The 25,452-nt window shown below is 39.7% G+C and overlaps 1 protein-coding gene across 4 annotated transcripts in view; it reads left to right on the plus strand.

Moving 5' to 3' along the window:
- Positions 1 to 25,452, plus strand: part of LOC115504097 (CGRP receptor component) — a 46,757-nt gene that overhangs the window by 14,720 nt on the left and 6,585 nt on the right. For 3 of the 4 annotated variants that reach the window (XM_030300785.2, XM_030300786.1, XM_030300787.1), the window contains 2 exons: positions 3,140 to 3,234; positions 24,489 to 24,546. In XM_030300785.2, the coding sequence (XP_030156645.1) occupies positions 3,140 to 3,234; positions 24,489 to 24,546 (153 nt within the window). The remainder of the gene's footprint in view (positions 1 to 3,139; positions 3,235 to 24,488; positions 24,547 to 25,452) is intronic. The other variant, XM_030300789.1, reaches the window with a different exon arrangement.

The following is a 25,452-nucleotide window of genomic DNA, read 5'->3' on the forward strand; positions in this document are numbered from 1 at the left end:
TACCCCAATGTTTATAGCAGCACTCTCAACAATAACCAAATTATGGAAAGAGCCTAAATGTCCATCAGCTGATGAATGGATAAAGAAATTGTGGTTTATATACACAATGGAGTACTACGTGGCAATGAGAAAGATTGAAATATGGCCCTTTATAGCAACATGGATGGAACTGGAGAGTGTTATGCTAACTGAAATAAGCCATACAGAGAAAGACAGATGCCATATGGTTTCACTCTTATGTGGATCCTGAGAAACTTAACAGAAACCCATGGGGGAGGGGAAGGGAAAAAAAAAAAAAAAAAGAGGTTAGAGTGGGAGAGAGCCAAAGGATAAGAGACTCTTAAAAACTGAGAATAAACTGAGGGTTGATGGGGGGTGGGAGGGAGGGGAGGGTGGGTGATAGGTATTGAGGAGGGCACCTTTTGGGATGAGCACTGGGTGTTGTACGGAAACCAATTTGACAATAAACTTCATATATTGAAAAAAAAAGGATGCTTAACCAAGTGAGCTGCCTAAGCACCTCTAGTTTTTATTTTTATTTACTTTGTTATTTTAGGGGGAGAGGGGCAGAGAGAGAGAGAGAGAGAGAGAGAAAGAAAGAAAGAAAGAAAGAAAGAAAGAAAGAAAGAAAGAAAAAGAAAGAAAGAAAGAAAGAAAGAAAGAAAGAAAGAAAGAAAGAAAGAAAGAAAGAAAGAAGAAAAAGAAAGAAAGAATCCCAAGCAGGCTCCATGCTAAGGGGCTTGATCTCATGATCCTGGGATCATGACCTGAGCTAAGATCGAGTCGGACACTTAACCAACTGAGCCAACCAGGCACCCCAGGATTTAGTTTTAATTATCTTTATCTTTTCAAAGACAAAATTAAACCTGGGTTAAGTTACCATAATCCCTTTTAAGGAATTTAAGGGGGGGTTTAGTACGTTTGTCCCCATTCCTCCCTGTCTGGTTTTGTTCATCTAATCATGTGTTTGAAATCCCATCATTCATTTATTCACTCATGTTCTTTTACATTGTATCGTTCATCCATCTCTTTAAAAAAAAAAAATGAAATGTTTGTAATTAGTTTTACAGCCAAATTTCAAGCTGTCAGGTGCTCTTCTGCATGCTTAAATCAGTCTAAGCTCACTGCCACTCTATTACATACTCATTAAGCTCTTGCTTTTAATATGTGGTACCTTAAGGAACGTTATTGTGATGTTAAGGGTTTTGAGACTGTTTATACTTGAGAATGTATTTCTCGTGTTTTTAATGTGAATGACCCCTCATCTGACTATGGAGTTATTGGCAAGGCTCTGTAGGTATTACCTGGTCTCTTATTGTTTGTCGTTGTGGAGGAGTCTGAGACCAACCAGATTTTTGAACTTGAGAGAAACTCTTAACTTATGAGGTTACTGTTTACTTTTCAGGCTTGAAATTCCTTTGAAGTTATGTCTAGGTGGGATTCTCTCTTTTAAAAAAAGTAAGAGCCTTTTATTTTGAGATAATTTTACAGAAAAGTTATAAAGATGGTGCTGAGAGTTCCCATATGTCCTTCCCCCAGGTTTCCTTGATGTTAACATTTTATTTAACCATGGTACAATGATCAAAACTAAGAAAATTACACAAACATTTTATTCAGATTTTCTCAGTTTTTCCATTAATGCCCTTTTTCTGTTCAAGGATCTGATTCAGGATGCCATTTTGTATTTAACATGTTAAATGTTAGCATGTCTCCTTATATCCTCCCGTCTGTAACGGATCCTTAGTCTTTCCTCAGTCTTTCCTCATCTTCCATGCATGATCTTGACACTTTGAAGAGTACCAATGCAAGTCTTTTATAGAATGTCCTTCAGCTTTGGTTTGTTTGATGTTTTCTCATGATCAAACTGAAGTTACAGCTTTTGGGGAAGAATGCCACAGAAGTGATGTGCCCTGCTCAGTGCGTGATACAGGGTACATGATATCAGTGTCTTGTCACTGGTACTGTTAACTGAGATCACTTGATTACAGTGGTATCTGCCTGGTTTCCCCACTGTAAAGTTACTGTTTTTCTGTTTATACTTCGTATTCATTAGAAAGGAGTCACCAAGTCCAGTCCATTGAAAGGTACCTCTTGAAGGGAAGGGTATCAAAGAGTTTGAGGACATATATATTAAAACTATCACAGTATTAATAAATATTTGGGGAAGATGCTGTGAGGCTATGCAAATATCATATTTCTCCTTAAGCTTTTGCCCATTGATTTTACTATTCATTGGTAGGTCTTTCCTGCAGTAATTATTACTGTGGTTCAATTGCCTAATGGTGATTATTTCCCTCATTCCTTCCATATTTAACACATAGAAATCTTCTGTAACAAACAATTGTTCCTTCTCATCCATTTATTTATTTACTTATATCTGTATGGATTTGTGACTATTCTTTGGGTTTCATGTCTTTAAAAAAATTGTCTGAAGGGGCTCCTGGGTGGCTCAGTCGGTTGAGTGGCAACTTCTGCTCAGGTCATGATCTCACGTTTCATGAGTTCGAGCCCCACATTGGGCTTGCTGCTTTCAGTGTGAAGCCTGCTTTGGACCCTCTGTCTTCCTCTCTCTCTCTGCTCCTGTCCCACTTGCACTCTCCCTTAAAAATAAACATTAAAAAGAAAAAAATTGAAATATAACACAATTGTCAGATTGAGGTTTTTCTTCTTTTTTTTTTAAGATCAGGAAAGCTTTCTTCCTGAATGTCATTCATTATTCCTGTTCTAGCTACTGATTTTCTTTTTGAGGAATTCCCATTATATGAAGATTAACTCTCCTGAAGGCATTTTTTTATAGAAGATTGTCTTTTATTTTTATTTAATATTTTTTTATTTTTGAGAGAGAGTGAGAGACAGAGTGAGCAGGGGAGGGACAGAGAGAGAGGGTGACACAGAACCTGAAGCAGGCTCCAGACTTTGAGTTGTCAACACAGAGACTGACGTGGGTCTTGAACTCACAAACTATGAGATCGTGACCTGAGCTGAAGTTGGACACTTAACCGACTGAGCCACCCAAGGCACCCCTATAGAAGATTTTGTAAACAAAATTTTACAATACTAAATTATAACCATTGTCTTCCCTTTTTCTCATTCAGATTTTTTTGTCTTATGCATTTTCTTTTTAAAATTTTTTTCGTAGACATTAAAATATATATCAAAAACACCATGCAGGCACCAGAGTCCTGAGATTGTCAGAGAGTTTCTCACAGCAATGAAAAGCCACAAGTTGACCAAGTAAGTAAAAATTATTTTAACTAGGAAAAGTGTGACACATAATGAAAATGATAGCTTACAAAAACCATCCTTAGCATTGGTGTATTTCTATTTAGTTGGGTTTTGAATCATAATTAACACACAGTGCTCTTTTACAGTAGGATCATGGTATCATAGACCAGACAGCTAAGACTTAGACACAAGTGTCTTTCTAGAGCCAGAAACAGAATGTAATGTAAAAAATCTTTCTTTGTTTTTTGTTTTTTGAATCCCAGTTCTATGAGCTGCCCCATAACCCCTTTCTAGCACTCAGGCCAAATTGGTTAGAAATGAAGTTCACAAATTACAGTGCTCTTTATAAAGTTGATCAGTTAAGTCATTTGTCATTTGTGTTTACTTGGGGCAAAAATGGGTTGATAATATTGTCTTCCAGGGGCTTGATTACTTTTCCTGGTTACTTTCTTTCTTTCTTTTTTTAAATAGGAATTATAAACATCATTAAAAATTGGATTAAGATTAGTTTATATGAGAAGAATACTAGCCCTAGTCTTTTAGAATTAATACCAGAGCTGATAAATCCCAAAAGCCGTTGTCATTCATTCAGGATAATTAATAATTTTCTTTTGAGGGAAACATTGGTGTTATTTCAGACACACGGGGGCTACACTGTCAATAAACTAAGTGACTTCTCTTGCCTCTCCAGGTGAACTCTGAAGGCAGTCATCTTTCAAATGTGTGTTTGTGTGTATATACTTTGTTTTTTCACTTGTGGTAAAATTTATCATCCTAACCACTTTTAAGTGTGTAGTTCATTAGTGTTAAATATATTCACATGTTGTGCAACCAGTATCCAGGAGTTTTTAATCTTACAAAACTGGAACTCTGTACCAATTAAATAACTCCCATTTCTTCCTCACCCCAGCCCCTGACAATCACTGTTCCATTTTCTGTTTGTATTCTTTTTCAAGATTATTTGGATTGTTTAGGGTCCCTTGGGATTTCCATATGGCTTTTTCTATTTCTGCAAAAAATGTTATTGGGATTTTGATAGGGCTTATGTTGAATCTGTAGGTTGTTTTTGGATAGTATTGACATCTTAACAGTGTAAAGTTTTGCAGTCCACAAACATGGGATTTCTTTCGTTTATGTCTTCTTTAAATCTTTCAGCAATATTTTATAGTCTTCAGTATACAAATCTTTTACCTCCTTGGTTAAGTTTATCCCTAATTATTTAATTTTTTTCAGTGCTGTTGTAAATGGAATTGTTTCTTAATTTCTTTTTCAGATTGTTCATTATCAGTATATAGAAACACAACTGGTTTTCATGTGTTGATTTTTGTATCCTGTAACTTTGCTGAAATTGTTTATCAGTTCTAACAGTTTTTTGTTGCATCTTTAGGCTTTTCCACCTATATCATAGTGTTGTTGTCTGTGAACAGAGATAATTTTACTTCTTTTTCAGTTGCATGCTTTTGTGTCTTTTTCTTGTTTAATTCCTCTGGCTAGGACTTCCAGTACTATGTTGAATAGGAGTGGTGAAATCAGGGACGCCTGGGTGGCTCAGTTGGTTAAGCGTCTGACTCTCTTTCGGTTCAAGTCGTGATTTCATGGTTCGTGAGATTAAGCCCTATGTCAGGCTCTGCACTGATTGCCTGAAGCCTGCTTGGGATATTCTCCCTCTCCCTCTCCCTCCCTCCCACCCTCTGTCTTTCTCTCTCTCTCTCTTTCAAAATAAATAAACTTCAAAAAAAAAGTGTGAAAGCAGTCATCCTTGTCATCTTCCTAATCTTAAGAGAAAAAGCTTTCAAACCCTTGCACCATTGAATAGATGTTACCTGTGGGTTTTTTGTATGTGGTCTTTGTTATGTTGACGTAGTTTCCTTCTATTCCAAGTTTGCTGAATATTTTTATAATGCAAGGGTATTGAATTGTGCCACATGCTTTTTCTGCAACAACTCAGCTGATTAGGTGGTTTTTTTTCCTTCAGTTTTTAGTGTGATACATTACACTGATGGATTTTCACGTGTTGAGCAGTTCTTGCATTCCATGAATTAATTCCACTTGGTCATTGTGTGTAATTCCTTAATATGCTGGTTGGGTTAATATACTGTTGAGGATTTTGCGCTAACTTAAGAGATACTGGTCTATAGTTTTCTTGTGGTGTCTTTATCTGGCTTTAGTATCAGGGCAGTCTTGGCCTTATAAAATAGAAAGTGTTCTGTCTGCTTTAATATTTTAGAGGAGTTAGAAGATTTGGTGGGGTTTTTTTTTTTGTTGTTTATTTTTTTAATATTTGACACACTGTATTCTTTATTTATTTTAAGTAGGTTCCACGCCCAATGAGGGGCTTGAACTCACGACCCTGAGATCAAGGGTTGCATGCTGTACCAACTGAGGCAGCCAGGTGCCCCTGAGAAGATTTGGTGGTAATTCTTGGTTAAATGTTTGCTAGAATTCACCTGTGAAACCATCTTGTCCTGGACCTTTATTTGAGGTTTTAGATTATTCATTAAATCTCCCTACTACTTATAGGTCTGTTGAGATTTTTTTATTTCTTCATCGAGTCTTGGTAAGTTGTGTCTAGGACCATATGTATGTATTTTTGAGGGAAGATTATTTACTTGTTACCCAAAGTCATTCTTGTTCTTTGATGTATTATAAGCTTTAAGCTTAGAAACTTGTAATGTTTGTGGGCGGGGGGGGGGGGGGGGGGGGAGGATCAGAGAAGATCTTCCTTATTAAAAGCCAGTATGAATTATATCGGATGAACCAGGGAAGTTTCACGTCTCTACCTTACATTCCATTTATTGAGTCCATTTAATGTTCGTGCATTTAACACTCTCATTTAATTGTAATTTTCAAAGCAGCCCAATGGACTGCTGTTACTGTATAGACTCTACTGCAGATGGGGATATTTGAGTTCGTTATTTCAGCTTTCTAGTTTAACTTTGTCCTTTTTGGCTGTCTTTGCTTTTGGTTCCTGAATGATAAAGTGCTGTTGTTATTCTACCTGTTACGACGAAATCACTTCATTCCGACTGATCTAAGTAAATCAGTCTGTCACCTCTTTGAGTTCTCATTTTTTTCTCCAAACTCTTTTAGTGGGGAGGCCAAAATGCAAGAAAGTAGACTTTGTGAGAGCACCTAACGATGTAGTCAGTTGAAATTATTCCTTTAGTCTAAATGCTTTTTGGCCATTACAACCTTTAATATTGATAAAACAGATTTGAAGCAGGTTGTGTTTACAATGAAAAGAGCAGAAGCTGAATCCTCACTGGTGTTGTGGCTTTATTGCCTGCCGTTGGTACACAAATATTATGGTTAATATTTGTGGTGTTTGAAGTAGTCAGGGGTGCCTGGCCTTTTTTGGTAGCTGAAAATTATTTTAAGAAATACACAAAATCAGGGGGCCTGGGTAGCTAAGTCAGTTGAGCGGCCAACTCTTGGTTTCGGCTTGGGTCATGATCTCATGGTTTGTGAGTTCAAGCCCCACCTTGGGCTTTGTGCTGATAGTGCGGAGCCTTGCTTGGGATTCTCTCCCCTTCTCTCTGCCCCTTCCCTGCTCCTTATGCTCTCTCTGTGTCTCTCTCAAAATAAACTTAAAAAAAAAAAAAAAGTATTCATAACCAGATGGTTCAGAAATTGGAGTTTAGCTCTGAGAATAGACTAACTTCCAATGGAAATGTTTCTATAGAATATGAGGGAAAGGGAAGGTGAGAAGACAAAGTCTAAGTGTAGGAAAAGTAAGGCTTTGGCTATTTTATATAAACTGCCTCACTTAATCCTGACAGCCAACTCAGTGTTTTACAGATTAGTGGGCTGAGGTTGAGATAAATTACATATGTGCCCTAGATCAGTCACAGAGTGAGTGGTACAGCTTACCCAAAGTTTCATGTTGTTTTTCTGAGAAAGCTAGTTAAGTGTGTGTATAAAGATAGTAGACCCAGTGAGCTCTATGGTTGTCCTTGTTTGGGTGTTGAGAAGGAACTTTTTCTTCTGGGGAAAAATAACATAGCTACTCTTCCAACAGCCGGTCAAGAAAATTTTTCACTCCCAGAAATTTTAGAGTAACACTGGATTCCTATAAATATTTATTTTCAAATGATTTATCTTGTCATTAATATATAAGCAATTCATGTGTATGGCAGATCGGTTTCATCACCCCCAGAAATTATCTCATTATGTCTTTTGTAATTAATGCCTTTCCCTGTGCCCAGTGCTTGGCAGCTGATCTGTTTTTTTTCCTATGAGTTTGCCCTTTCCAGAAATCATGTAAATGAAATAATACAGTATATAGCCTTTTGAGTGTGTCTTCCTACATTTGCATACTGCATTTGTGCTTTATCCACATTGTTGTGCATTTATTCCGTTTTATTGCTAAGTAGTATTCCAGTGTATGGATGTACCGCAGTTTGTTTATTCACTAATCAATTGAAAGACATTTGAGATGTTTCCAGTTTTTGGCAATTATGCAGCTACTGTAAACACACCATCTGTGTTTTTGTGTGAGAATAAGTTTAACTCTAAGAAACTGCCAAACTCTTTTCTAAAGTGACTGCACTATTCTGCATGCTCTCTAGCCAATGTAAGAGAGTTCCACGAGTACTTGGTATTTTTAGTAATTTTTAGTTTAGCTGTTTATATTGGTTTGAAGGGGTATCTCATTGTGGTTTAATTACATTTTCTTGGTAATGAATGAGTGTTTTCTTTTATTTCACATATCTTGGATGAAATGTCTATTTAAATATTTTGCCCATTATTTTGTTTTTATTACATAATTTTGACAGTTCTTTGTATATTCTGGATATAAGTCTTTTGTTCAGTATGTAATTTGCAGATACTCTGTCCAATTTGTGGTTTGTCTTTTCATTCTCGTAACACTATCTCAGAACACAAGGTTTTGATGGAGTCAAATTTATCTATTCTTTCTTCTCTTATGCATCCTGCCTTTAATGTTTTGTGTAAAAACTGCCATATCCAGGGTTACAAAGATTTTTCTCTTGTGTTTTCTTCTAGAAATGATCCATTTGAGTTGATTTTGAGGGTATGTTGTGAGATAAGGGTTGAGATTCAGTGTGTGTGTGTGTGCGCGTGCGCCTGCAAATTTCAGTGTTTCAATAACATTTGTTGAAAAGACCACCCTTTCTTTGTTGAATTGCCTTTGCAGTTTTGTAAGTCATCTGTTGATTCTGTCACTTCATTCTGTAATTGTTCCATTGATCTATGTGTCTATTCTTTTGCCAGTGTCACACTGTCTTAATCACTGAAGCTTTGTAGTAAGTGTTGAATTCAAATAGTATAAGTTCTTCAACTTTGTTCTTTTCAAAATTGTTTTGGCTTTTCTGGTTCCTTTGCCTTTTTATATAAATTTTCAAATCATCTTATTGATACCCAGAACAGATCCTGCTGAGATTCTGATTGGGATTGTATTACATGTATATATCAGTTTTGAGGGAGAATTGATATGAATATTGAGTCTTCCAATCCATGAAAACAGTGTATCTCTCCGTTTATTTAGGAGTTTAATTTCTTTCATCGCTGTTTTTGTGGTTCAGCATACAGGTTCTGCACAGTTTATTAGATTATACCTATGTATTTAATAATTTTTGGTGCTATTTTAAATAACACTGATTTCTAGATGTTCATTGCTAATGTAGAGAAATACACCTGATTTGTCTGTATTGATCTTATGCCGTACAACCTTGCTAAATCCATTTACTAATACCAGGGGCTTTTTTATTTTTTAGCACGTTCCTTGTGATTGTTCTTTGTAGACAATCATGGTATTTGTGGATACAGACTTTTATTTTTTTCAAATCTTTTTGCCTTTATTTCTTTTTCCTGTCTCATGCTCTGGCTAGGACCATGATGTTGATGTATGATGTTGGACAGGAGTGATAAGAGCAGACATCCCTACCTTGTTCCTGATGTTATGGGAAGGCTTTCAGTTATTTACCAGTAAGTATGTTAGCTTAGGTTTTTCATGGATGCTCTTTACCAGGTGTAGGAAGTTCAGTTTGGTGAGATTTTTATCATGACTGGATATTGAATTTTTGTCAGTTGCTTTTTCTGTGTCTGTTGAGGTGTTCATATGGTTCTTGTTCCTTAGTCTTTAAAAATGTGTCTTTTTGCTTTTTGGCTATATCTTTTCATATATTTTGCTGTAGGGATAGCAATCTATATACCTATTCGTTTACAGTCAGGATAAAGTTAGTATTTTATCACTGTCAGTAAACTATATGTAAGACTCTTAACTTCTCCCTTTTATGTTGTATTTATTATATCTACATCATTGAAATTAGTACTTAGCTGTGTTTCAACATTTGCTTTATATACTTTTACATATTTTAAAGAATTTAGGAGGATAAAATAGTCTTTTATGTTTACCCAGAATTTTACCATTTATTTTGCTCTTTATTCATTTCTTCTTTTTTTTTTTTTTTTAATGTCTGTTTTTGAGAGAGAGAGAGCACATGACAGGGGAGGAGCAGAGAGAGAAGGGGACAGAGAATCTGAAAGCGAGCTCTGTGCTGAGCTGTCAACACAGAGCCTGACACAGGCTTGAACTCACAAACTGTGAGATCATGACCTGAGCCCAAGTCGGACACCTAACCTACTGAGCCACCCAGGCACCCCATTCTTCATTCGTTTCTGAAGTTCCATGTTTATTTCTCATCATTTACTTCAGCTTGAAGAACTTCCATTAACATTTCTTTTAGAACAAATCTGCTGCTACGAATTTTCTTAGTTTTCTTTCAGTTGAGAATGTTATTTTCTTTCATTCCTGAAGGATAATGTCATAGGTTAATTGGTCTTTTAGCACTTTAAAGATGTTATTTCAGTCTAACTATCACGATTTCTGATGAGTAATCTGTGGTCACGCAATGTGTAATGTGTTACTTTCCTCTAGCTGCTTTTAGTATTTTTTCTTTTCTCTGGTCTTCAAAAATCTGATTTTGATTTTTTTTTTAAGTTTATCTTTGCTGAGCTTCTTGATTACATAAATTTTTGTTTCTCACCAAATTTGTAAGGCTTTGAACCATTATTTTGAAATATTTTTTTCTACCCCAGTCTCTTTCTCTTTTCTTTCTGGAACTCCAAAGACAACTGTTAGAACTTTAATAATGGTTCTATGGGTTCCCAAGGCTCTGTTCTTTTTTTTTTTTTTTTTATGTTTATTTATTTTTGAGAGAGACAGAGTGTGAGTGGGGGAGGAGCAGAGAGAAAGGGAGACCCAGAATCCGAAGCAGGCTCCAGGCTCTCCACTGTCAGCACAGAGCCCAACGCAGGGCTTGAACTCACGAATGGTGAGATCATGACCTGAGCTGAATTTGGATGTTCAATCGACTGAGCCACCCAGGTGCCCCACAAACTTTTTATTATTTTCCAAATAATTTATATGCTTGTCACTCTTAGCTCCTTAAGTGGAGTATGTCCAACCCTGTTGACACAAAAAGCTCTGGACAACAAAATGCAAATAGGGGATCAGGACTGGGGAGAAAGAAAATGATGTATTGCTTTTCCTCTAGATCTACTTTGATTGTCACTTGCAGTTTCAGCTCCACTGCACCTTGTCACATGACTGTATTTTCTTCTAATCCATGACTGTTGATCAGTAAAGACCACAGAGCAGCCCCATTCAGGGGAACCTTCTGCAGTGATAGAAATATACCTCTGGTCTGTCCTATACAGTAGCTTTTAGCCACTTGTAGCTGTTGCTCATTGGAAATGTGGCTTGTGCAAAGGAGGAACTGCATTTGTAGAGTCATTTAATTTTAATTAAATGTAGGTATGAGTAGCCGTGTGTAGGCGGTGGCTGACATTATAGCAGGATTCTCTCGCAGAGAGTCGTGACACCAAGGCTTTTCTTTCCAGGAAGCAACTTTATTCCTGCCAGCACTGCTCAGTTGGGTTCGTACCCGAAGAACTGAGCCCCATGTGGCGTAGTTTTTTTTATATATTTTTTACTTCTTTGTCTCCCATATATGGTAACACACAAACATGCAGTCTGATTAAGTGGTCTGATGTTACAAGGTCGTAGGGGATGGTGTCACGTACACGTATAGCCAGGTTGCCTTGAGGTTTTTTTCCTTTCCTTAGGGAGGGACCCTACCACATTCCCCCTTTTGATGCTGTTTTGGGTCAAAGAGCATTATCTTGGTTTAGAGGCTTATATTTTTATAACATCATTACATGAGTGGCTATCTTTTTTTTTTAATCATGGCCTTAGTGAGGCTGGAGAAAGAACGTGCTACCAGGGGAGCTAATAAGCAAGGTAGGATTAAGCAACCTCCCAGAATTAGGAGGATAATTTTTATGAGAGTTTTGAATCCCCCAAAAGTTGAAAACCATTTTCCAAATAACTCCCTGGGGTTTTAACCATTTCAGGTCTGGATGGGGACATGAACAATTCTTTTTATTTGATTTGTGATCTCTTTTATGACTTTCGTTTTCCTTATTTCTCTGTAGGCAGCAGTTGCGTAGGTTAAACTTTTTACAAACTTTTCCGTCAGAAGCAAGCAGGTAATCTAAGGCCAAGAGATTATGATAGATAGGGCATTGTGTATTTTGGCTTGCTACTTGTCTCGTAAGTTAAGAGCTCTGGCAGTTTTATTGGTTATAATTTTTATAACTGCTTGTAGTCTAATTATGCAGTTTAGCATGTAAATGGGAGTGTGGTAGCCCAAGGACCCATCCTCTGCCCGGGTGGCAGGACCACAATACTGGATTATACGCTCAGGAGGCCATTTATTGTCTTTTTAATTGCCAATTTGTAAGGCATGCTGCTTTTTTTGGAGTCTCGCTGTCCCCATACACTTGGACTTCCAAATGTTTTTCTCTGGCAAGTGGGAGCAGGAAGAAAGATGGATGAATAGTTTCCAGCACACATGACCATGACCAGCCTGAGGGAAGTACTATATAGGCTGTCCTTTCACATATCTAGTATAGTCCACCTGGAGTCTGCCATTTGATGGCTGCGTTGACACTGTCCCAGGTCTCTCAGAGATGAGAGAAGTTAGACAAGGGGTGGGGATCTGTCTTAAGGTGATCTGGAGTCCCCCACCATGGGGTTTTCTGGCCAGTTGAGTTATAAAATCTTTGGCATAGGCATGTTAAGTTTTTAACAGAGATGACGATGAACTTTTTCCCCACCAGGCAAGACAGTTTTTCCCAATAATTGAGCTTTTGAGGAGCCAAACCCTGGTAGTAGGACTGGGGTATTTTGTTTTACTATAAGATTGGTGGGGATCTAAATTTTCTAGTCTCTTATGGCCATTGTTTCCCCATGTTGGTACCAACGAAGTATCCTATCCACAAAAGGAAGGTGAGTGCTAACAGAAAACTCTCACCACATTTTTAGCTGGCTGGAGCAGCCTTGGCCAATCCTATGGCAAAGAGTAGAGCAAGGTGCCAGGGAAGGCTGCCTCGCCCATGCTCTGATGTTCGTATCTCCAATGGCAAAGGAGGTGGAAACACGTGTCTCCGAATCCCGGGCGTGAGCCCCCAAGTAATGGAGAAGGATTCTTGCACAGAGAGTTGTGACACCGAGGCTTTTCTTTCCAGGAACCAACTTTATTCCTGTCGGCACCACCCAGTTGGGTTCATACCCGAATAACTGAGCCCTAAACGCCATGTGGTGTGGTTGTTTTAATATATTTTTTACTTCTTTGTCTCCCATATATGGTAACAGACAAACATGCAGTCTGATTAAGTGGTCTGATGGTACAAGGTCATGAGGGATGTTGTCACATACGCATATAGCCAGGTTGCCTTGAGGTTTTTTTTTCTTTCCTTAGGGAGGGGACCCTACCACAGCATGTTGGGCAGTGCCATTTTATAATACCTCCTTTTAATTGACTTCATCTCACAGCCATAGACAAAATTCAGTGTCCTTTACAAGTCCTTTGCTGAATGATTCTGAAGCTTGATACATTGAACTTTTCCTGGGGGAAAAGTGGAAAGGCCATCCTCCGATTCGGATCTCCTCTTATGCCACCTATATTCTCTCCAACCATCCTTTAGTGGCTGAGGGTGCTTCTGGCAGCATTTCAACTCTTGTGTCATCAGGCCTTGTCTTTGAAACCTCAGAACTGAGAATCTGGTTAGCTGGATTCCCAGAAATTTCTTTCCCATCAGAGCAGCCATTTTAACCGAAATGAGTCCATTGACTGGATTCTTATTGAGAGGTGAGAGAGTCTGAGAATTTGGGGCGAAACACCTTTAGAAATTATGAAACCAGTGTCTTCCAAGTGTGATACAGGTAATGCCATGGTGAGTGAGATGATTTTAGGTGGTACAATAATATAGTTTGATGTACTATTTTAATTTCATTAGTTAAACTTAGTTTAATGTGTACTTTTAAATTAATATTTGCATGGTATATCATTCTCTATTTCCTTCATATTTTATGATGGTACTTATACTCACTCAATGATACAGTCTGGGAAATGGCATGGGGAAAATAGATCACTTCCCCCCTCCACCTCCCCGCCTCCCGCCCAATTTTTTGTTGTGGTAAAATACACATAACATAAAATTTACCATTTCAACCATTTTTAGATGTGCAGTTTGGTGTATTAAATACATTCATAATATTGTGTAGCCATCACCACCATCAATCTTCATAACTCTTTTCATCTTGCAAAACTGAAATGCTATACCCATTAGACAGTAACTCCTGATTCCCCCAACCTCCTGCCTCAGCCACTGGTTTAACATCCTAAAATTATAACACTTTAATTTGAGTTTATACTAGTTTAACTTCAATAACATACAAAAATTCTGCTCCTTCCCCATCCTTTTCAGTTGCTGATATAACAGAATCACATCTTTGTACATTATATGCCCCAAACATAAACTCATAAGTATTTTAAATCATCTTGAATTTTGTAGAAAGCAAAAAGTGGAGTTACAAACTGCTGTTACCATAATACTGGCTTTTATAATTGTCCATGTGTTTACCTTTATGAGGTTCTTTCATTGTTAATGCAGCTTTGATTTACTGTGTAGCCTTTCACTTCATACTGCACAACATTGTTGAGTGATTCTTCCAGGGTAAGTCTGGTTTACTTAGCATTTGTTTCACAGGAAATGTCTTAATTGTTTCTTCAGTTTTGAAGGATAGTTTCTCTGGATATAGGATTCTTACTCGAGAGTTCTTTTTGTTTTAGCACTTGGAATATTTTGGCCCACTGCCTCCTGGCCTTCAAAGTTTCTGATGAGAAATCAGCCCTCTCTGGCTTCAGGAAGCTGTATGCAAGCTGCTGCAGGAACGCAGATGCAGCCATTCCAGTAGAATTGGAGGATGGGTAGCTGGCACTGTGCCAAGGTCTGAAATCGACCAAAATTAAGTTTACTTTCCAAGCCTTAGCCTGGAAGTTGTAAGCTTTAACGGGCTCCAGAATTCCAAAATAGTTACATCAGACAGATCCTACCAGTACAGGTGTTGTCTAGATGGGGAGACAGGTTCCTGGTACCTTCTTAGAATCATCTCTGTTCTTTTTCTTTTTTTCTTTTTCTTTTTTTTTTAATTGAGGCTTTATATTTTTACATCACTTTTAGGTTAACAGCAAAATTAAGGGGAGATACAGAGATTTCCCATATACCCCTTCCTCAGCAGGTGCATAGCCTCCCTCCCATTATCAACATCCCCCATCAGATTGGTAAATATGTTACAATCGATGAACCTCCGTTGACACATCAATATCACCTAAAGTCCATAGTTTACATTGGGGTTCACTCTAAGAGTTACACATTCTGTGTGTTTGGACAAATGTATAATGACTTGTATCCACTGTTGCAGTGTCATATAGAGTGTTTTCATTGACCTAGAAATCCCCTGTGCTCCACCTATTAATCCCTCCCTCCCCACACATAACCCCTGGTAACCACTGTTCTTTTTACTGTCTCCGTAGTTTTGCTTTCAGAATGTCATGTAGTTGGAATCATACAGTATATAGTTTTTTTCAGATTGTCTTCTTTCACTTAGTAACATGCATTTTAAACTTCCTTCATGTCTTTTTATGGTTTCAAAGCTCATTTCTCTATAGCAGTGAATAATATTCCATTGTCTGAATGTACCACAGTTTGTGTATCCATTACCCACTAAAAGACATCTTGGTTGCTTCCAAGTTTGGGCAGTTATCCAAAAATCCTGGTATAAACATTTGTGTGCAGAGTTTTTTGCCGATGCAAGTTTTCAGCTCCTTTGGGTAAATACCAAGGAGTGCAGTGGATTGATGGTAAGACTATGGCTAACCAAGACTGTCTTCCAAAATGGCTGTATCTTCATCCTCACCATCAGTGAAAGAGTTTCTCTTGGCTCCAGTCCTCACCAGCATTTGATTGTTAGTGTTATGTTAGTGTTCTGGTGATGTTAGTGTTCTGGATTTTGGCCATTCTAATTAGATGTGTAATGTCTCATTTTAACTTGCATTTCCTTAATGACATTATGTGGAGCATCTTTTTGCATGCTTCTTTGCCATCTCTGAATCTTTTTAATGAGGTATTTGTTCGGGTCTTAGCCATTTTTCAATTGGGTTTTCTTATTGTTAAGTTTTAAGAATTTGTTGTATGTTTTGGACATCAGTACTTTATCCTGTCTTTTGTAAATATTTTCTCCTGGTCTGTGGTTTGTTTTCTCATTTTTCTGATGTTGTGTTTCACAGAGCGAATGTTTTTATTTAATTTTAATGAAGTCCAGTTTATTAATTATTTCTTTCATGGATCATGCCTTTGGTGTTTTAGCTGAAAAGTCATCACCAAATTCAAGATCATCTAGGTTTTTTGCTGCGTTATCTTCTAGGACTGTTTATAGTTTTGCATTTTACATTTAGATCTAGTTGTCTATAGACTGTTTTTGTCTAGCTGGTGGAGAGGCAGATTCCTGGTTCTTCCCGCTCTGCCATTTTCCCTGAATCCTCTCTGTTCAGTTTCTTTTTTTCCTTTCCCTCCCCCTCTTTGTTGTTCAAACAAGATACTTCATACTGATCTAAGTTCACAGACTCTTGTGTCATCTCCATTTTGTTACTAAGCCCAGCCAGCAAATTTTTTATTTCATGCATTATGTTTTTTAGTTCTAAAATTTCCGTTTGTTTATTATTTATAATTTTTGTCTCCTGAGGACTTCTAATATTCCATTTATTTTAAGAATATTATTATAATAGTTACTTTAAAGTCTTTGATAATTCCAGTGTATGGGTTATTATAGGTTTGGTATCTGTTGATTATCTTTTCCCTCGAGAATGAGTTGTATTTTCTTCTCATTGAGGTAATTTTCTATTATATCCTGGACTTTTTGAATATCATATTGTTTAGACTCTGGGTCCTGTTAAAAGCCTCTGGGTAATGTTGCTTTTTTGTTGTTGTTTCTTTTAGCAGTCCATCAACCCAGTTAGGTTCACACCTCAAGTCTCTTGCCTTCATGGGTGAGGATTTCAGTGTCAGTTTAGTTTTTAAAACCTTTGATCTGCTGCTTTAGATCTTTTTTGCAAATGAGACGAGTGGTGGTTTAACTTGTCACTCCTCAGTGAAGAGCTGAGGCTGAACCTAGGGTTTGTGCTGATGAATGTTCAAACTTAGGAGAATCCCCTTCTCTAGGTCACTTCTCTGGCATTGCCACCATACTCTCTGACCTACTTGAGCCCCCTCTTTTGGTTCTCTGGCCACAGTACTGGATTTCTCTCAAAGTTTTAGCTGCCCACATACAGTTTTTACTGGTGTTACTTTTGGGGCAAAGCAGGAAGAAATAAAGAGGAAGGAGGGGGAGATATTAGTTGGCACTCTGGACCATTGGGACTCTCCTCCTGGCTACCTTCGCTGCCAGACCTCCCTGAGGAGTTGCCCTTGTGTTGTGAATTTCAGATTACTAGGTTGCAGGGGCCCCTTTTTCCAGTCTTATGGCTGGAAAGATAGAATTTCTCTTGGAGTTTCAGCTGCTTGTGGAGCTACTGCCATAGTTCTGAGGATCAAGGCTGTGAGAGAAAAGAGAAAACAAAGCGGAAGAAACTCACATCCACCCGCCACACCAGCTAGCCCTTCAAGTTTTGTTTCTCTACCTGGCCCACCTACTTCTGTATACTTTTCAGAGTTCTTAGGTTATTCCTTTTGTAGTCTGTCCTGTTTTTTTTTTTTCTTTTTCTTCTTCATTTTTTGTTATGATCAGCAGAAAGATTGGCTTTAGTGGTCTCACTCTATCTTGTCTATAACACAAGTCCTGTTTATTGATTTTTAAGATCTCTTCCTAGCTGTTTATCTAGTCTGGTGTGTTGTTTCCCCATCCCTACATCTTTTCTGCTACAAAAATGTACCTGGCTACCATTTGAGATACCCATAAATGAGGTGCCTGGCTGGCTCAGTAGAGCATGTGCCTTTTGATCTCGGGGTCATGAATGCAAGAGTTGGGCATAGAGTTTAATCTTTAAAAAAAAGAAAAGAAAGAAACGCACAAATGGGAATTGTCTTGCAAGCTGATTCATGATTGGACATAATCTATGTAAATTTAAAACAGATTGTAATATTCAGAGAAGTGTCTTTTTTCCATTTGTGATTGCCTTTCATTAAATGGTTTATTACTGGGACAGATCATGTGCCAGGGTTTTTGCATAGGTTATCAATGACTGCAAGAAGCAAAAGCTGCAGGCAGTGTTGTTCTACAAACAACCAGTAGAGGGGGCTGGCAGGCTTCTTTCTCTGTAGCTGGGGCTTGACTCCCGGAGACAGTAACCAACCATTGCAGCCCTTTGGCTTTCATTGGCCTCAGTACTTAGGACTCATAGGGTTGCTTGCCATATGCCGTGGAGACCTGGACTATCTTATGCTAGCCAGGGTGGTGTAAAACAAGAATCACATTTGTAACAGAAACTGCTTAAGTGCTTTTTAATCCTTACATCTGCATATTCTCTACTAGTAGAGTTTTTCTCTCAGGGAGAGGAGATTCAAGAGAATAGCCTTGAATTGTCAAGTTCTCATGGTCCAAAACTGAGCTTTATTAATTTAAATACCTCCACTACTAGAGTCCTTGGGGACATAGAAGGAACCATGTTTTATTTTACTTCATAGCTTTATTCAGCAAAATGATAGTAGTGAGAGTCAACTTGAAGTCACTTTAAAACCAAGTCCTATGTTATTTTCTTTTTTCTTTTTTTTTATTTTTTAGTGTTTATTTTTGAGAGAGAGAAACAGTGCGAGTGGGGAGGGCAAGAGAGACAGGGAGACACAGAATCCGAAGCAGTCTCCGGGCACTGAGCTGTCAGCACAGAGCCTGATGCAGGGCTCAAACCCATGAACTGCGAGATCATGCCTTGAGCCAAAGTTGGACGCTTAACCGACTGAACCACCGAGGTGTCCCAAGTCCTATGTTGTTTTCTATAGCATGGTTACCTCACCCAAAGCATCTGGTTCCTTAATAATTTAATTTTTGCTTGAGGCATTTAGTTCTTTTTAAAATTTTTTTTTATTAAAAAAATTTTCTTTAATGTTTATTTTTGAAAGAGAGAGAGAGTGGGGGAGGGGCAGAGAGAAGAAGACACAGAATCTGAAGCAGGCTCTAGGCTCTGAGCTGTCAGCACAGAGCCCGACGTGGGACTCGAACTCATGGACCACGAGATCATGACCTGAGCCAAAGTTGGACGCTTAACTGACCGAGGCTCCCCGAAGCTCCTGGCTTGCAGCCCCAGGTCTCATCCTGAGATCCTCTCCCTAAGATGTACAGCTATGTCTGCCAGGAATAGAAGAAGAACTTGCCATTGAGACTCAGCTTAGGTAGGTTTGTAAATAACTTTGAGTCCCTAAAAAGAACTCTTCTGTACACAGATTACTCTTGGTGTTTGGCAATGTATTTGGGAAATGTACTTCTGGCCAGCAAAGCTCAGAGTAGATGGATGGGTTGTCAGGTTTCCCTAGTTTCTGGAGTTAGCTTGTCTGCTTTCAAAGCATGAAATCCTGCCCCAGGTCTTCCCAGTGATCAACAGTTTCACTTCTTCTGAAAGTCAGACCTGCCTTAGCTCTTTCTTTAATTATCCTCTACATACATCGATCTCATGGCAGCTTTGTCTCTGTTTTGGGGGATACAAAGATGAATGCAATATAAGGCATAGTAGGGATGACCCTCAGGTTTCTGGACTGGGTGTTTGGTTCTTTACCGAAGTGAAAAGTACAGAGAATGGAGCTGGTTTGTTGGGAAGGACAGACCACTTTGGGATGTGCGGAGCTTGAAATGTGTCTGAGGTATTTTAGGTGGAGACGTCTGGGTGGCATTTGGTTACAGAGATCTGGAGCTCAGATCACATAATGTGAGAACACGGACTTACTGGCTAAAGTCTATAGTAGGGGACCGATTATGAGGTTTGGATGAAGAACTCAGTAAGCGGTCAGGTGAAAAATGGCACCATGGAAATGTTACAGAAGAAAAAACCTAGAAAGAGATGAAGAAGGAATAGTCAGACATGAGAATCAGAAAAGAATGGTGTCATGGAAGCTGCAGGGGTAGATAATTTTAAGGAGGGAGTGATCAACCATGTTAGATATGGCAGAGACAAGGTCGGAGAAGCATCCCCTAGAGTTGTCAATATGGAGGTCATCAGGCCCTTTAGCAGGAACAGTTTTGGTGATCAGTTGGGACAGGAGCTAAAGTGCCATGAGTTGAAAAGTGAAGGGGAGAAAGTAGAGACAATAAAAACGGGCTTGGTGATGATGTGAGGGGGATGTTTGTAACCCCCGTCCCTTCACACTGGAACCTGTAGTGAGTGTGGTTCTGTGGTTTTGCTCCTGCAGTGTTCAGCTCTTTGGATGTAGGAGCAGAGAACTCGCTTGGTTGGTTTAACCCCACTTCTGCTTCACTGAGAAAATTATCCAAAATGAACTCCTTTCCCTTCAGATCCCCTCAAGTTTGCTTTTTCTTTTCCACATTGCTGCGGTGTCAGTGGAACGTGAGCCCCTTTGCTGAGACTTTCAACTTTGTTTTTCCCTTTCACTCCTATGATTTTGGTCTCTCCTTATGCTTATCTCCTTAGCTGGCAAACATGTTCTGGGGCCCCCCAGAACCTACCCTTCTCAGGCTGTAACTGCTTTTTTACTTCCACCTGTCAAGAGGTTATTTTGGTCTGTGATGTGGAGCAGAACCAGACCCGTGGCTGTTGTGAACAGCAGAGGTCAGTCTCTAACAGCCAGCTAATCTGTGCAGCCTCGTGGGAATCGAGCGTGGCCTCAGACCTTGCGTTCTCCTCAGGCTACACCTGTAGTGATGCTTCATCTGACTACTCGGAGCTGTGTTGTTTGAGCTTTGTGCATCCAGGAGCTGCTGCAGTCCCCACTACATCAGCTGCTTTTCCTGACCACTCTGTGGCTTTTGGCCCTTTAGGTTCCACAGCCCCTGTGGCTTATTATCCGCTTGCTCCCATCTGTCTGCCTGATTCAACAGTGCCGGTGGAAGGAGCATATTTTGCAGGTACCAGATTCAGAGCTGGGGCTGCTGCTGGCAACATTCCTCCTCCACCCCCAGGATGCCTTCCCAGTGCTGCTCAGACTTCTTCATGGTGGCATAAATGGTGGCTCCAGCATCTGGTGAGGAACCAGTCCACTGCTATGCCAGGAAAGACAGCACAGATCATATGAACCTCATGTTTCACTTGAGACACATGTTGGGTGTCTTTCTGGTGCTCAAACTTTTGGGCACTTTTCAGATTCAATCAGAGAGCACTTAATGGTAGCGGTACCTCCGTGAAGCATTTTGATGTAGAGGAGGTAGCCATTCATAAAAAAACATGGGTAGAGCAGCCCTAAGGATCTTCCTTACATTCCTCTGGAGTTATACGGTATCATGCTGGTCTTTGCTTTTAGTAATGATATACCAAATTAGGTTTGCAGGGAACTTTCATCTTCCTGAGAATTAAAGTTGCCAAATTACTCTGATTGGTCTTTCGTCTCCTTTAAGTCTTTGATTTATACTACATGTTATAAACGAAACGTGTTAGTTGTCTGACTTTGCCTTTCCATCCTTTGCTCCACATCCCACCCTCAAACCTAGTCTTCCATTCCCTCCTGCCCATCTCCATTGAATCAGTGTTGTAGAACAGAAAGCCAGTCGGGCTAACTTCCTTCTCTCTCGCACATGTCACTTGCCATCTTTTAACTGGTCTTTCACAAGGATCCTCTGAAAAACCCTCTGTGCCCCAAGCACAGACTCCATTGCTTTTACTTTTGCATCTGCCTCTTGGACCCTCCTCATATGTTGTTTCATCAGACACAGACCAAATCTAAATTTGCTTTGGTGCCAGAAGAGCTGAGGTTCGTTTGAACAAAGAATATCAATACGAACTGTACTGAAAACAACAGTTCATTTAAAATCTGAGGGGCAGTGGAGAGGATGCCTTTCAAAAGCCTAATAGCTTTCAAGTCAAATATAGGGGAGTTTTCAGATCAAAATTTCGTTCCCATTTGTTGTTAGATTGCCTGATGCTGCCACTTAGGGCTCCCAAAAATTTCTAAGCTGCATTAACGGGGTCATTATCGTAAATGCCTCACTTCCAAGTGACTTGATTCTGGTGAAATCTCATTAGGATTAAGAATGTTTGAATTGTGGGGCGCCTGGGTGGCTCAGTCAGTAGAGCATCCGACTTCGGCTCAGGTCATGATCTTGTGGTCTGTGAGTTAGAGCCCCGTGTCGGGCTCTGTGCTGACAGCTCAGAGCCTGGAGCCTGCTTCATGTTCTATGTCCCCCCTCCCTCTCTGCCCCTCCCCCACTCATGCTGTCTCTGTCTCTCAAAAATAAACATTAAAAAAAAAGAATGAATTGTTAATATTTTGTATTTTGTTTTCTGAGATTGGGTTTTATTTTAGCTTACAATTTCAGTTCATCTAAATTTTGTGTTCTGTACATGTGATGTTTGACTGTATCCATTATTATTATGGAAATTCTCAGTGTGGTGTGCTTTCCTTGTGGATTTTTTTATATTAAAAACGTAAGATAAAGACCGTTTTTGAAGATTTTAATAAAGTGATGACACCACATTAAACAAAAGTTTATCTTCTCCACAGTTACTCCTCAGCCCCCATAATCCAGTTGTCATCACGATCATCATTCCACCAAACTCCTTGCACGGGCCACCAGTGCCCTCTTTTTTTGGCAAATCCAGTGGCTTGTATATAGTCAACCTACTTTCCCGTCTTCAGCATGTAACATTGTTGCTAATACCCTCTTCCTGGAACTTTTCCCTAACACCACTCTCCTAGGTTTTCTTTGTCTGTGCTCCTCCCTCCCCTCGTCCCCCTCCTCCACCTCCTTCCCCACCTTCTTGCCCTGACCGTTGAACAGAGATGCTTTATGGTGCTCTGTCCTGGGTCTTCACTTACTCTGTAGTTAGTTGATCTCTGCCTGTGATACCCACTCCCATGGTTTTGCCTAACTCCTTGCTAATATGTCCAGCTCTGGTCTTTTTCTTTAGTTCTAGATCACACTAAGAACTAAAACTAGACAAACAGCTGGACCGAGACCTCTTTGTTCTTCCAAAACCACACAAACTCAATTCAGATCTCAAGTAATATATTTTTGCCAAACAGGCTAAGAACATGACAATGAACCCTGACTCTTCTCTTTCCTTCACCCTGCTCTCACCCAGCTAAGGCAGTTGTCAGATCCTGTTGACTATACCTCGGGGTTACCAGAGCATCTCACAAGCCCAGCCTCTCATTGCCAGCCTTGCTGCCGCTACCCAAGTTTATGGCCTCTTATTCTCACCTGAGAGCGTATCACTTCTTTCCTTGGTTCTTCCCAGTGTCCAGAGAGTCATATGCAGCCTGTTGGTAGTTGAATCCCCATGTCGTCTTGTCCTGGATGACTCAGCCTCGTGTCCCACAGCCTCTCAAACCACCATTTCCTAAAACTCCATAATTTTTGTTCTTCTGGCCATTTACTTATGCTGTTCCTGCCCTGCCTGGCCATTTCTTCTCATCATTTGCCTAGAAAACCTTTCAGGGCCCAGGATAAGGGTTTTCTCCCATGTGAAGTCATCTTCGAGTCTAGAATAAATGTTGAGGGATTATGAGGAGTAGAACTTAACTACAAGTGCCTTAATGATGACTGCCATTTGTGGGGAAATTGCTGTGTGACAGTCATCATTTTGAATACTGAATACTAGAAGCAGATGGTTAAGAACACGAGCTTTGATGGCAGAGTCCCAGCTCTGCCATTCACTAGCTGTGTAACCTTGGGCAAGTTATTTACCATCTCAGCCTCTATTAAGTCTGAGGGTTCAATGTGCTTGCCATATGGGAAGTAAGCAGTAAATGGTAGCTGCTGGCACTATAAACGGAAAGATGTTCATCCCTCCTAACCCCCTGGCGAGATATTAAGTTCTATTGTCATTCCTGTTTTACAGATGGTGAGACCGAGGCTTAGGGAGGTTGGGTAATGTGCTGCTTCCCCAAATGTGGCTGTGGGCATGTGGCTTATTCATCTGTTTATTTCACAATGTCTTTAAGCTCAATAAATATTTACGGAGTTGAATTGAAAGATGAATCTGGAGCTCCTGGGTCAGATTGAGAGGGAAATTTAGAAATTGTCACCACAGAGGGGTAGTAATTGAAGCTGTTCTTTTTTCTTTTAAGTCCTATCACCTTTGAGAGTCCACACATTTCAACCACCTGTTTACCAATGAGCCAGCTGTTGCCTTGTAATAGGAGATAATTATTACCATCAACTGTTACTTACAGTTTTTGTTAAAATTGGCTTGTATTTGTCTTCTTTCCCCAACTGAATTGTAAACTCCTTGTAGTCAGAGGACTGTACCTTATACTACTGTGCATTAAACCCTGTTCCCTCCTAGCCATTTTTTGTTTCTAAGGTAACAAGTCAAATCTGACATTTAATATTAATCTCAAAAAGGAATTCTCGGGCATTTCTAAGTGATACCGACCAACCAAGGTTATTTTATTAATCTTTCTTTACTTTCTGTTATCTGGATTAAGAAAACATTATTTTCTTCACATTTTCCAGATAAAATTTATTAAAACTGCACCTCTGCTATTTGTTACATTTCTTTCAGTCCACACCTCTGTGATCTTTAGGATTCTAATACACATTTGTATCCTCCCAAAAGTCTCCAACATAGGCTCTCCTATTCCCATTCTCTCATTTTACAGTTGAAGAAACGGAGGGCCAAGTTCCAGGTGGTTCTCCCATTTGTTATCTGACACAGTGTTCTCTAAACAGCTTGGTCAAGACTCAAGATTTTGAGGGGAATAAGAGTTTTAAATGCTTTGTACTTTTCTTTTGACAGAGCTGAAAAGCTTCAGCTGCTGAACCACAGGCCTATGACTGCTGTTGAGATCCAGCTGGTGAGTGAAGGAGGCTTGAACGTGAGAGGATTGGTTTCTGGGTCTGAGAGGGAGGAAGGGTGATAAAGGCTGAGAACGGACAAGACTGGAACTGCCATTTCTTGAAAAGACTGCCCAAATACCCTATTTTATAAGTGAAAGGAGACCTCACCAGTTGGATCCTACTTAGTATGGACTTAGTGAAAGTAGAAGACTGGACGAAATTTAATTCTTTCCTTCGGGTTTGGGCCTGTGACTTGGCAGCTCTTTGTCTCCCTTGATGTCCTACCCCATTCTGACCACTGCTTTCCTGTAGGAGTTATTGCCAACCAGATGTTGCATAAAAACAATAGACTCACCATGACTCTGGCAGAATTTCTCTTCCCCGACTCCCACCCTTCGATCCCACTCTTCCTGTTTCTGTTCTTGGTTCACGGAGCACATGTGTACCTTCCCCACATGCTCTCTTTCTCTCTCAGCCTCCTGGCCCGGTCTCCCAAGCCAGAAGCCTAGAAGACATTCTCTCCCTTTGATTCCATATGCACTTTGTGCCCAGGTTCCATTGCTCCTGTCTTGTTCTCTCTTCTCTCCCTCCGGCACTGTGTTAATTTCTGTCATTTCTCAGTGCGGCTCTTGGAGTTGTTCTCTCATCTTCCCTGCCTCAGCCTGCCCCCTCCAACCCACCTTCTACATCACTGTTGTTTTTTTTTTTTTAACGTTTTTTTAATTTTATTTTATTTTTTGAGACAGGGAGAGACAGAGCATGAACAGGGGAGGGTCAGAGAGAGGGAGACACAGAATCTGAAACAGGCTCCAGGCTCTGAGCTGTCAGCACAGAGCCCGACGCAGGGCTCGAACTCACGGACCGCGAGATCATGACCTGAGCTGAAGTCGGCTGCTTAACCGACTGAGCCACCCAGGGGCCCC

The sequence above is a fragment of the Lynx canadensis genome, chromosome E3, assembly GCF_007474595.2.
Source record: "Lynx canadensis isolate LIC74 chromosome E3, mLynCan4.pri.v2, whole genome shotgun sequence".
NCBI classification, from domain to species: Eukaryota; Metazoa; Chordata; class Mammalia; order Carnivora; family Felidae; genus Lynx; species Lynx canadensis.